Here is a 13,980-nt window from a genome sequence, read left to right on the forward strand (position 1 = left end):
AATCAGAAAATATACATGACACCCCTTCAGAATCTACAATATCATATACGGCACCAGATTCGATGGTCCCAAAACGTTTGGACCATTAAATGGTCCCATAACAAAACATGTTTTTTAAGGTTTTTAATAACTGATAAATAGTCCTTATCTAATTTTAACTATAAATTAATCCTATATATTTTATTTATCATAAAAACTATTTTTTATTTTATAAATTATTATTTTATTTAATTTATTATGTTTATTAACAATAAAAAACAAAAATAATAACGAATTAGATCTTCTATTGTTCGTAATAAACATTTTGACTATACCAATCGATTAAAAGATTATATTTGATCCGTGACATTCGTCCAGAACTGTGAAATTGTGTTTTTTTGAAAATTAATCGATTGGATTATCAAAACAATTGATTGAATTTTAGGTTTTGCATAACTCAATCGATTAAATTACAGGTTGTTATCACAAACCAATCGATTGAAAATTACAAGGCAGCATGGTTTTCACAAAAATCAATCGATTGGTTATATTACTCAAGCATAGTGCATCTGCGCTACTGAGAAGTTTCGAGGAATAGAAGTCCGTCTGTATGCACCAAATCGCAGGTTTTAGGGTACGTTGAAAAAGCCTCACAACTAGGAGCAACAAATGATCATACATATAAGAAAATAGTAACACTTATTCACAAAATCATAATAGTAGTTGATAATTTAATATAGAGCAATGCTAGGGGACAGCAATTTTTGTGATTGTTAGCCATCAACTAGCCATCAATGATAATTTGATGGTGTGAGATTGGTATGAAATTTCATCCAATGGCTCACTTTCTTCTGCTGGTTACATACTGACCAACATTTAATAAAACTGCTGTCCCTAGACTTTTCCTTTAATATATCCTTGCACCCGACCTACCACCAATAATAATTAAGTAGAATTTCTGAATATAACAACTTCTATATGCTTATGCTTATATCCCCCAAGAATTCTTGACTTGCACAGCATCATTAACTATTAAGCTTTTACACCTTTATTAACATATATTTTTTTAACCAATGTCGTCGATTTCAATTATGTAAGTCTTTAAGAATACTTTAACTTTAGTGTGAATGTTATGGTGACCACGAAAAGAAAAAGGGGAAATTGAATAGGCATGTATATCCTCAATTTTTTCCATTAACAGTGGATTATCAATCAATTCTTTCAATTTGAAGCATTCAATCTATTGGGTAGTATAAATAATCGATTGAATTATTAAAAATCCACATTTTAGTCATGGTAATATGATCAATCAATTGATTTTTGTGAAAACCACGCTGCCTTGCAATTTTCAATCAATTGTTTTGTGATAACAATCTGTAGTCCAATCGATTGAGTTATGAAAAATCTGAATTCAATCGATTGTTTTGATAATCCAATCGATTGATTTTTAAAAAAACACGATTTCACCATCCTGGACGAACGTCATGGATCAAATATAATCTTTTAATTGATTGGAATAGCCAAAAAGTTTATTACGAACGGAACAATAGAAAATTTAATTCGTTATTGTTTTTATTTTTTATTATTAATAAACATAATAGATTAATGATAAAATAATAATTTATAAAATAAAAAATAGTTTTTTATGATAAATAAAATATATGGAGTTAATTTGTAATTAAAATTAGATAATGACTATTTATCAGTTATTAAAAACCTTAAAAAACATGTTTTTTTATGAGACCATTTAATAGTGCAAACGTTCTAGGACCATCCATTATACTGAGTTTTTTCATCATATATATGCAGACATTCCAAATTACCCCCTCAATTGAGAAGCAACAATACTTGCCGTTCATTGCCTCCGCCGGCAGCAACACTAGAAGGATTTCTCTGACTCTCAATCTCCAAAACATTCGAATCATTCAATGCGCAGCCACAACCTTGAGAAAATAAAAGATCAGCCGTTCTGCATTCGCTATCCTCAACAATTTTTTCGATGCTATAAGATGGCAAGTGAGGTAAGGCTTCATAATCAGGTGTTTGAGCATACTCAATTTCATCATCAAACTGCCTATTATCACAGTCCCGAGAAGATATTTTCTCCAAATCAATATTCTCTTTGTCATGACTTGCACGACACTCAATCTCAAGACCCTGCTCAGTACCTCTGCCATTTCCCTCCACCATAGCTTCCGCGCCAACATTATCAACTTCTTTTTCTTTGCATGATATTTCTCCATCTGTATCTACAAAAGTACTCTCAAAGTTCTCTTTATCTTCAAGAGTACTCTGCATAGTCTTTAGTTGATTAGTAAATAACATTTGTATCAACTCAGTAGTGGAATCAAGGGCTTGTAGTTGTGTTTCACTGCACAAAAGCATCGCGCTTCAGTTGCAAACATTGAAAAATCTAGAACCTCAATGGAATATTATACAAATAATATTTTCAAATTCCAGATGCACTTTGATCATAACAAAAAAAAAAAAAAACAAATAATAATAAACTCTTACTGAAGCATAAGTCTTTCCTTGACTGCTCTTAACCTCTGCCTCTCAGAATCAAGATCTCTCATTGTCTCACCTTTCTCAAGCTCAAGAACAGAAGCTTTATTCCATACTTCTTCTCGCACTGCCTAGTTAAAATCCAGCACCAAATTTGTTTATAGTCAAATAATGAACATTTTAATGTAATGTAATCTTTGCATGACATTAACTTCTGATATCTACCTTTTCGCTCTCAAGCTCTTCCCTTAATATTCTTGCTTCATCTTCAAGTTCTTCTATTTTCTGTTCCATAAATTAGCTATATGTTCAGCTTCAGCTAAATATTAACAAAATAAGGTAATGTAAAATTATCTGATTACCTTCATTCCATTTTCTATGGTTAGTTTCTCGTCATGTATTTGCGTTTCCAACTGGCGAACCTTATCATTCGAAGCATCTAACATTTGTTTAGTACCATCCTGCAATCGAAAGAGACAAATGTTGTTATAAAGTACTTTCATTTGTGGCCTGTCATAGAGATTAACAACTGAAAATCAGAATCATACCAGCTTGGACCTCAAGGTTTCGACGAGCAAACAGTTTTCCCTGTCCAATTCCTACAATATATAAAAGGAAAAACCTGTAAGCTCCTTAGATTGTAAATATGATTATTAGTTTTGTATTAAATTAGCATTAAAACTTTCAAACCTGAAGCTTTTTAGTTGCTTCTTGTAGTTCTTTTTCTCTTGTTACAGCATCATTAGAAAGTTGTCTTATTTCCACTTGTAGCCCCAACAACAAAGTAGCAGTTGAAAGCAGCTGATCGCTCAGTTGCTTTCCATTCGCCTGCCAAGGACATTCGAATAGAGAAACATAACAAAGGAGGACGAATATAACATAGAAAAATAAAGATAAAGAATCAATTAGAAAGTTGAAGTGGCAACATATTATCATTGAATTCCTTTGCAAATCTCAATAGAAGCAAATAAATAACATTACCTTTTCACTCTCCAGTTCTCTCCTTAGTCTTCTTGTTTCTTGTTCAAGTTCTTCTACTTTCTGCTCCACAAATTAGCGTTTATAAAAAATAATACAACAAATCAGCTTGCATCAATTAAAAAAATAAAACAAATATCAGATTGATTGCCTTTGTTCCATTTGCAGCGGTCAGCTTCGCCTTGCTTAACTCGGCTTCCAACTGGCGAACCTTATCATTAGAGAGAGCTAACTGTTGCCTAACATTTCCCTGCAACAGAAAGGAAGGAATGAAGGAACAAATCGACTTACACGGAGCGTAAGCTGTGGCCTGTCTTATGCTAAAAACCCAAAGCAGAACCATACCAGCATGGACTCCAAGGTATTGATCTGCTGAGATCTTTCATTAACTAACCTCTGCAATATATAAGAATGGGGACAACTTGTTAGCTTCTCATACTAGAGGGAAAAAGTTCATACTACTCTAGAATAAAAACTTTCAAACCTGAAGCCAGTCTATTCGATTTTGTAGGGCTGCTCCTTGAGCCCTGCAACTACTATGATCATTTCCCATGGCAGGCTTTGTATTTGATCCACAAATTTTCTGCAGTTCTTCTAACTGATCAAGGTGAAATTTTTCAATGGACTCTTTAGACTCATGCTAGTTCCATGAATCATACATTATGCAAGAGATTTTAGCTTACAAAACAATGCAAACAAGAATATCTTTAAATTATACATTTGTTTTGGAATCCGTCCAATGGTATAGATAGTAGTTAAGATTAGCATATGCTTTTCTTTTATATTAAGATTACAAAATAATATATGCGAAGAAGAATACAGAAAGGTTAATAGCATATTCTCTTTCTTTCTAAAAGGAAAGGTCATGAACCAGGAACAGATATATTACGAAGTGGTAATAATTAATAACTACCTGTGTCATTCTTTTCCATGGGTGGGAAGGTTTTCAAATTTCAATCAAATTCCTCGTCGACATTGCCTCAGCTTCCGTAGCAAGGCTTCTCCACCGGAAGGCTGCTGCCATGACACCTCTGGCAGCTGCAGAACACTATTGGGAGTTGTGCTGTTTGGATCCAATATCATTGGTGTTGCACCTATACAATTAGTTTTTACGTTTATTGGAAAAAGTTTATTAGGTTGATTAAGTTGGCCATCTCACTAGGCTAGGACATTGCTCAAGGACGCTTACAATGATTTTTACTTGATTATCTACTAATATAAGCTTTACAAGTAGCCATGTTTATTGTTACATGTATGCCTCATTCAGCATATTACTTGCTTTGATAGAACATTCCTGACAAAATCATGCAAAGTGATGAAGATCTATATGAATGACAATAACATTCAGTAAAGTGTCTTACATATAATATAATTACAGAGGGAGAGAGAAGAGACTAATCACTTATGTACATGAGATCTCTGAAGTATATACCCACATATGTATATATGTAGGTGTGTATATACATATACACATTCCCCAACTTTAAAAGAGGTCCAGTTTTCTTCTGTTGATTCATCACCTCCGTACATAGCATCCATCCTGGTTATGATTCTTCTCACCATGGGAATTACCCTGGGTTTCTATAAGATATTGATCTAACTTCTGCATTGACTCTATCATTGTTGCCACAAATATTAATAGTATCCGAGTCAGATGAACCATATACATACATTCTGTTTGTCACAATCATATGCAGAAACTCCAAACTGCTCCCTCAAATCAGATGCAAAAAATCTTGCTGTTCTTTCTGTCCGGCTGCAGCAGCATCAGGAGTTAAAAGGTCAGCTGTTCTAACTGCTTCTCCAGCTTTGTTATCCTTGGTTGTATTATCAGTTTCTATAGGAGAACATGGTAGCAATAAATGTAAAACTTTGTGATCAGGTCTTTGAGCATGCTCCTCAGTTTCTTGTGCATTTATACCCTCACCAAACTGTCTAGTGTCCATGTCCAGTGGGCCACATTCGTTCAAATCAATATTCTGTTCACTACGATCTCTACAACTCTCAGTTTTGAGAACTGGCTCGGTACTTCCAGCATCTCCTTTTATCATGGATGTTTCTGTGCCAACGTCATTATTAGAACCAAAGCCACCTCTAACATCATGGTCATGATCTGCACAGTTGAACTCATGTGTATTTTGGCGTTGTTCTCCTCTTGTATCAGAATCATGCTTACTAGTGAAACTTCCTTCATTGATTGAACTTTGAATTTGGTCGTCTTCATGTGTATTTTGGGATTCTTCACTTCTAATATCAGAATGACTCTTCTCAGTTCTACTTGCTTCGTTGATTGAAGTTTTAACTTGATCTGTTTCATGTGTCTTTTGGGATTCTTCACTTCTAATATCAGAGTGATGCTTCTCAGTGACACTATCTTCATTGGTTGAAGTTTGAACTTGATCTGTTTCATGTGCATTTAGGCATTCATCACTTGTAATATCAGAAGGATGCTTCTCAGTGACACTTGCTTCATTGGCTGAAGTTTGAACTTGATCCACCTCTTGCGTATGTGGGTGTTCTTCACATTTTTTATCAGGGTCATGTTTCTCAATGACACTTGCTTCATTGCTTGAAGCTTGAATTTGATCTCCGTCATCGTGCTTCTGCACAGTAGTAGACATTCCTGCCTTAACATCATTGTTACTATGTTCCTCAGCAAGCTGTTTTTCTCTGCCTGAGGCTCCACTGACGACTCCATTCTCTTCGTCTTCAAGAGTTCTTTGCATAGACTTTAATTGCTCCTGTTGCCTAGCAAACAGTATTTGTATCACCTCACATGTTGAATGAAATGCCTGAAGTTGTGTTTCCCTACATAACATCGTTGAACATTAGTGGTCTAAAATTCTAATATCACAATGAACTAAGATGCAGGTGAAGAAGTTGCATCATGAAGCGGAGGTGTAAATCAGCATGTAAAGTGACTATTATAAAGAAGCAATTTATGAATACTGCATTCAGAAATTTTCGTTGAAATAACAAATTAAGAGTAGAGTATATATATAAAAGAAATGTTTAGCAGTGCATATCTAATCAAGACACAATTAATCATCCAGAAACCTGCATTGTTGTTTAGGCTAAGATCATAGCTCTCAAATTAGTAGTCAAGAACTATAGAAATAGAACCTTATAATTTTGTGGTCAATTATTGATAGAGGAAGGGTGTATAAATAGAACAATTGTTTTTAAGTAGCAATAACTCTGAAGTTTTCACTAATAAGGCTCCCCAAACCCTACCCTTTTTATGTCTATTTCTATGTCCATAACATTTCGTTTCCGGTTTTCAGAGTAGTTCAAGAAAATCCAATCAAAACCTATGAAAGTATACACTATTTATGATGATTCTAGTTAAAATTTCCTATTCTTATCAAATTTTACTCTTGACACAAATTGTTAATGCAACGAAAAAGAAACAAAGAAGCTGGAAGAAGTATTGCAACTTGAGTCTACATTGGAAAATAAGATGATCGTCTTTACTCATTCAACATGATTTTCAAATCATACACATCCCATTATTATAATATATAACAAGAAATAATGCCTTACTGAAGCTTTAGCCTTTCCCTGGCACCTCTTAACCTCCGCCTCTCTGAATCAAGATCTTGCATTGCAGCATTTATCTGAAGCTCGAGAACAGAAACCTTCGAGAGTGCTTCTTCTCGAGCTGCCTAATAACAATGGCAATGAAATTTCTTAGATTCAAATAGAGAGGCTTCCTCTGCAGTCTCATTGAAATAAATCAATAACGTTACCAACATGCATGTGCGAAAAGCATACACAATTTAACTAAAAAAAAAACTTTTCTATTAAAACATTCTGATACCTACCTTTTCACTCTCAAGGTCTTTCATTAATCTTCTTTTTTCCTGATCAAGTTCTCCAATTTTCTGTTCCATGAAATACCATGTATGTTCAGCTAAATATTAAACAAAGCATGATAAGGGCAACATGATACTCACCATGAATAGGTTTAAGAGTGTGCCATAAAAAACAACAAAAAGAAAAAGGTTTAATATATCTGGAGATGCCCATAGTTTCCCTCAAGTTTCATTTAGATCCATATAATTTAAAAGTTTGTAATTAATTCCATATATTATACAATAAATTTTAATAAAGTCCCTATAACTTAATATTTTCAGTTAAGTCTCTATATTTGACAAACATTTTTTAACAGGTCTCTTTAGTATAAAACTTTTGCGATCAAGTCTCTGTATTGTACCGAAATTTTCAAGAGAAAAACAGGGATTTATCATCCAGTATAGGAGCTTCATTGCAAAATCGTTTAACCAAAGGGACTTGATTTAAAAAACATGTCAACAGTATAGGAAATTGACTAGAAATGCTTAAAGTATAGAGACATGACTTGATTAATTATTCTTATATGATATAGAAACTTGATCCCAAACTTTTAAACTGTAAGGATGTAATTCATAATCGAGTACAACTATAGGTGTCTCTGGCATAACCAAACAAAAGAGTTACCAGACTACCTTTACTCCGTGTGCAGTGGTCAGCCTCTCTTCATGTAATCGGTTTTCCAATTGGCGAACCTTACTATCTGAGACAATTAGCTTCTTCTTGGTATCCTCCTACAACAGGAAAGAATGAAGTGAAAAAAGTCTTTATAAAGTACATAAGTTGTGGATTTCTTATGTCAACAACCAAAATCTAAAACATACAAGATTCGACGTCAACATCTCGATGAGCAAACGCCTTTCTCTCTCAGACTCCTATAATATACCAAAGGGACAGACAGCTTGTAAGCTTCTTAAAATGTAGAGTACAATTTCTTATTCCTTTATTATTAAGAACTATCAAACCTGAAGCTTATTTATTGTTTCTTGTAGCTCTTTTTCTCTTTTAGCAGCAGCATCAGTGAGTCGTCTCCATTCCTCGTGTTCCCGAGAAACACTTGAACCGTTTCCCATGGCAGGTTTCTGTTCTGTGGTTACTCTGTCAACAACCCCTAGCTAGTTTCTTCTGTTTCGGATCCACAGTGTTCTGTATTGCTTTTAATAGTTAAGGTAATATTTTGCAATGGATTCTTTGTGATTTTAATTCCTGTACAATAAATCATAAATTAGGTACCACGCTGTAGCTTGCAAAATAACAAAAAGAATAAGTCATTTCTTTTAGAATCAACAGAATACAGAGAAAGATGTTATGAATCAGATATGCTTTTCTTTTAGATTAAACATTTTTTTTAGAATCTATAGAATGCTGAATTAAAGATCACATATGCTTTTCTTCTAGGTGAAGATTACACACTAATAGAAACAAAGAAAGAATAAATTAAGACAGTTGTTGAAGGATTTCATATAAATTTCTTGATAAGACAAGAAAAATCATTTTTATTAGGTTCCTGAATGAATAAAATATAGATTTGTTACAAAATTTGTTTTGAACAATAAAACCATTCATCAATATTCAACAACCCAAACAGCACCAACAAAACAACATCGTTCAACAACTTGCTTAACTTCGTCTTGTCTTTTAAGAATAAGCCCATAACATTATAAAACAATGAAAAATTCTAATTACCCTGCAAAAGTTTATATATATATATATATAGCTTCAAGCATAAGATGCAAACACTATAAATAGGATTTCAACACTGAATTTGGGATTCTCTCCCAAGTGATATTCTTCACTCCTTAGTTTCAGATAGGATGGGAGTGTCAATGAGGAGAGGAACGAAATGCTATTTGTTGTTTAATAAAATTCTGTTGGAGTTTATTTTTACCATAATAAAATTTAAAAGTAATACCATAATAAAATTTAAAAGTAACTTAACTAATGATCAGAGACGAGTATTTTTATAAAAGTACCCATGGTGGACATTGTTAACTTCCACCATATTGCAGGTATATTCACATCTACCTCGCCATATCTTAATTGAACCATAGCAAGTATAATACCTTTCCTTTATCTCACCAGAAATCCCGACAATTGCATATGCCGTTCTTAAAATGATGGAATCGACTTGCATCTCTCACTATTATCTCCCTATTTGTTATGAGTGTCATAAACTTTATTGCAGAATGGCAGTCAACACAAATTCTCAGATTTTTTGTAACTAGAATGGGATTGGAGGGGCTGATATTAAGAAGTCCAAATGCAATGGCTATTTTTTCACTATGATATAGGAGAATCTGTTCTTTCTCCTCTTCTTCAACATCATGGAGAACAAAATTAGAATCTGCACTGTATCCCAGCCTTTTCATTTGCACTAGCAGCTCCTGTAATTTTTTATTTATGGTTGCTGATTGTGGATGAGATTGATCCCCGCCAATAAATCCATGGATTACGCCAGAGACCTCAACCCAACTGCATCCTGGGCTTTTCTTGTAACCTTGATGCTGTTGTATTGTTCTGATTTGTGCTGCATCCTCCCATCTCCCAACAGAGCTATAGATGTTTGACAAAAGAACAAAGTTTCCTGTACTTTCAGGTCCCAGCTTCTGGATCCTCTTTGACACTTCTTCCCCCATTTCAATATTTCTGTGGGTCCTACATGCAGCAAGCAATGCACTCCATACACGAACATCAGGCTTGAATGGCATCCTTTGAATAAAGATGTATGCTTCATCCAAATTTCCTGCTCGGGCAAGAAGGTCCACCATGCAAATATAATGTGCCATTCTTGGAGTGATGCTGAACTCTTGGTTCATGGCATTAAACCAATATTTCCCTTCCTTGACAAGCCCTGAATGGCTGCAGGCAGATAAAACAGCAACAAAGGTCACATCATCTGGCTTCAAGCCTGAAACCTGAAACTCATGGAATAAAGAAAGTGCCTCTGTGCATTGCCCATGAATACCATAACCAATTATCATTGTATTCCATGAAACCACATCCAGTTTATGCATCCTATCAAAAACTTTCCTGCTGATATGTATCTTTCCACACTTTGAGTACATGTCAATAATGGCATTACAGATGGACGACTCTGACGTGAAGCCCCGAATGACTGAGTATCCATGGCAACAGGCCCCATGTTGTAGAGCAGCCAAATGTGAACAAGCTGGTAGAAGGGCCATCATGGTTGCCAAATCTGGTTCAAACCCAGACAACTGCATCTGGCGAAAAATAAGTAAAGCCTTCTCAGCATGGCCATTTTGCACACATCCTGACATGATACCACTATATGAAACTGTATCCTTTGAGGTCATTTCCTCAAGAAATCCGACTGCGTCCTCCATCATCCCACACTTAGCATACATTGATATGAGTGAGTTTCCTACCGTTGTATCTAAGTCCATCCCTGATTTAATCATGTAACAATGTAAGCTTTGCCCTTTGTTCAAATCAGTAAGCTTAGCACAAGCTCGAAGTATGCTTGCAAGAGTAACTGGTGTAGGGTTTAACTCATAAACATGTACCATCTCATCAAAAAGGGCCAATGCATTTGTCATGAAATCACAGGCAACATATCCTCCAATCATAGCACTCCAACATATCTCATTCTTTTGCTTCATCCGATCAAAAATCTTCCTGGCATAAGATAAATGATGGCATTTAGCATACATATCCAAAAGACCAGTTCCAACAACAACACTGTCACTGAACATTTTCCTTAAAGAGTAACCATGGATTGCCTTCCCCTGGCTTAATGCATTAGCTTGTCCAACTGTGGGTAAAACTGCTACAATAGTTGAAGAATTGGGAACTATTCCTGCTTGTTGCATTTGTACAAGTAACTCCATAGTTTCATTGTGAAGTGTATGCAGTGAAAACCCAGCAATGATGGCATTCCATGCCACAATATCCCTGCTGGACATACAATTAAATAAGGTTTGTGCTTGAAACAAATCTCCGCATTTGGCATACATGTCAACCAAGGCTGTGCAAACATAAACGTCCATTTCGAGACCAAGTTGCTTGGCATGCTTGTGGATTTCTTGCCCAACTTGTATATCTTGCAGAGCCGAACAAGCTTTGAGAATAAAAGGGAAAGTGAATTTGTTGGGTGTCACCCCAAGTTGCAACATCTTATAGTACAAATCTATGCCTTGTTGAAAGGGTCCATTCCAGGCATAAGCTCTGATCATCATGTTCCAACAAACAACACTTGGGTTTGGAATTTTCTCAAACACTTGGCGGGCAAGTTGGACTTCATTACATTTAACATAGAGATGAGTAAGCTTGTCAAGGATAATGGAGAAATCTTTGATATTAGAATTGTTCTTAATGATATGTTGATGTATAATCTTCCCTTGAGAAAGAGATTTGGATTGGATGCAGGATTCAAGTTGGGCCACGTACCAATGATTTGACTCAAACTCATCTCTCAACTGGAATCTATTACAACATAATCCAGGTATTACCTTTTTAAATCTTGGAATCTTCAACTTGTCCCCTACTTTTAATAGAAACATGCTTGCCTTAAGAGGTTCACCATTATACAAAGAAACCACAAAGAGGAGTGGGGAAGGAGAGGAAGATTAAACAGACAAAGACAAAAATAAGGTTATTTATTTATTTATTTTGGTTCTTAGTACAACACATTTGGAAAGTGTTTGTTGAGTTTTGACTTTTTGACAGCTGACGCAATTAGATCCTGTTGAAGTCAGATTACAAAACTTTTCTAGAAAACAACAATCACAATAAAAAGGTAAAATTAAAAAAAGAGAATCTAGCCATTTGTAATTTATATTATGTTAAAAGATTATACCAAATTATCAGGAAAACTTTTTACATTTTTTTGACAAAAGTCATTTATGAAAAGGTAAAGAAATAGTGTGTTCAAATAGGGGATTTTTCTCTAATATAAATTATGAAAAATATTTAATTTTTAAAATTTATTTTTGAGTTTTATTTACTGAAATGTATTTTTTTTGGTATTTGGATAAATTTGTCAGAATTTCTGGCAAACTCTATGAAAATAGCAAGTTCACCTTACTACCCCACGAATTCTATAAATTTATAAGAGTACATAAAAGTACACAGGAATAAATCGTATTTTATTTTTGGTAAATAGTTATTTTTTAATTTATAATTAAAAAAAATCTTTGTTAAATATAACTTATTCCAGTGTATCTATGTATTGTTTAAAGATGATGATACGTAATTTATGGCTTATTTTTATTGATACGTATCTTTGTTAAGCATTATATCATCTCTGCCTTTACTCTCTTGGGTCGGTTGGGTGGTAGTGGTGTCGTCAGAAACGGCAAAAAGCCTTCATCAAGAAGCATTTCTACCTCTGCTCCCTCGGGTTAGTTGGGTGGTAGTCGTCAGAAAGCTCAGAAAGCATTCATCAAGAAGCATCTCTATTTCAGTGTCTCTGCTCCCTTGGATCAATTACTGTTGTATTTAATTTTTAGAGTTGTTGAACATGAGCATATTTTACTTGGTATTGTTATAGAATCCGGTGATTATTACTGTTGCATTTGATTTTTTAGAGTAGTTATTGAATCTGGTTGCTGTGTTGGTACTTGGTATAGAGTTGTTGTCGGTTGCTGCTATTGTATTTACTATGTTTTTTAGAGCTAGTTTGTTTAGAGTTGTTGTTTGTTAAATAAGGTAGCGTTTGTTTTCGAAGACAGGACACAGAGACATGGACAGCACATCTTTGCATTTGGAAGCAAAGACATGGACAATGATGGACACGGGATTTGGAAGAGGGATACGGACTGTTTTTATGAATTTTTTTCTTTTTTGTCCATGGTGCTATTTTTTATTATTCCACTGTTACCCCTTCTTATTTTTCCTATTTTGCGTTGTTCTCAAAAAGTACTTTTTTTTCTCCATGCTCTTTTTCTATTTCTACGTTTTCCTTCTTTCTATTTTTTTCTTTAGGTACTTTCTCTTTTTTATAGAAATTTTTATTGGACTGGCTAATTTCTTTTTTCTTATCATTCTTACTTCAACATCATTTTAACCTTATATTATATTATTTGATTTGTAATAAAAATAATAACAAAAATAATTAGTTTTGAGACTTTTAAAAGATAAATATTATAAAGATAAAATTGATATTTTAAAATATTAAAAAATAATTTATAAATTGTAATTGATTTTATATAATTTAAAGAAAAATTAATTTTTTGAAAAGAAAAATAAAATTTTAGATAAAAAAAAATTAGTTTTCTAAATAAAAATAGATTTTTATGTGCAAAAATTAATTTTTTTCTGTGTAAAAATGGATTTTTTTTGTAAAAGTGATTTTGTATTTAAAATTAATTTGGCTTATTAACCTAAATGAAATTTTTTATTAATCAAACTCAGATTTATTTTTTTTGTTAATATTAAGCATATGTATTCTTACATATTAATAATAAATTTAAAAAGAAAATAATTATATTTATAAATTTTATTTTAATATAAATACTATTATATAATTTTTTATTAAAATTTTTGACTGCTTTAAATATTTTTTTCAAGTTCCTACTGCCTGTACTCCTATGTACTCTCATTCTTTATTAAATTAGTTTATATTAAAAAATTTGGAATCACATGGCTATTTTAGTCATTTCATATAATATTTTAGTCTTGTCCATGTGTATCCAAATATAATAC

The 13,980-nt window shown here is 33.5% G+C and overlaps 2 protein-coding genes across 4 annotated transcripts; both read right to left on the minus strand.

The window, feature by feature from the left end:
* Positions 1-1,585: 1,585 nt before the first annotated feature.
* Positions 1,586-4,141, minus strand: LOC112794399 (uncharacterized). The gene is made up of 10 exons (XM_025836433.3): positions 3,947-4,141; positions 3,808-3,858; positions 3,614-3,712; positions 3,466-3,525; positions 3,175-3,312; positions 3,033-3,083; positions 2,847-2,945; positions 2,710-2,769; positions 2,494-2,615; positions 1,586-2,350 (listed from the first exon to the last, which is right to left on the minus strand). Exons 1-10 carry the CDS (start codon positions 4,013-4,015, stop codon positions 1,807-1,809), a joined length of 1,293 nt encoding a protein of 430 aa, XP_025692218.3. The 5' UTR covers positions 4,016-4,141; the 3' UTR covers positions 1,586-1,806.
* Positions 4,142-4,757: 616 nt separating this feature from the next.
* LOC112797302 (pentatricopeptide repeat-containing protein At3g16610) lies at positions 4,758-11,957 on the minus strand. Of its 3 annotated transcripts, XM_072235966.1 has the most exons (7): positions 9,378-11,909; positions 8,280-8,520; positions 8,139-8,189; positions 7,950-8,048; positions 7,287-7,346; positions 7,006-7,127; positions 4,758-6,270 (listed from the first exon to the last, which is right to left on the minus strand). In XM_072235966.1, exons 2-7 carry the CDS (start codon positions 8,385-8,387, stop codon positions 5,178-5,180), a joined length of 1,533 nt encoding a protein of 510 aa, XP_072092067.1. In that variant the 5' UTR covers positions 8,388-8,520; positions 9,378-11,909; the 3' UTR covers positions 4,758-5,177. The 3 variants fall into 3 exon arrangements, with proteins under 3 accessions (XP_072092067.1, XP_025695938.1, XP_025695936.1); XM_025840153.3 differs by having other exon boundaries at positions 8,280-11,913; XM_025840151.3 differs by lacking the exons at positions 4,758-6,270; positions 7,006-7,127; positions 7,287-7,346; positions 7,950-8,048; positions 8,139-8,189 and having other exon boundaries at positions 8,290-8,520; positions 9,378-11,957.
* Positions 11,958-13,980: the final 2,023 nt, after the last annotated feature.

This window comes from Arachis hypogaea, chromosome 4 (assembly GCF_003086295.3).
Source record: "Arachis hypogaea cultivar Tifrunner chromosome 4, arahy.Tifrunner.gnm2.J5K5, whole genome shotgun sequence".
In the NCBI taxonomy this organism is placed as follows: domain Eukaryota; kingdom Viridiplantae; phylum Streptophyta; class Magnoliopsida; order Fabales; family Fabaceae; genus Arachis; species Arachis hypogaea.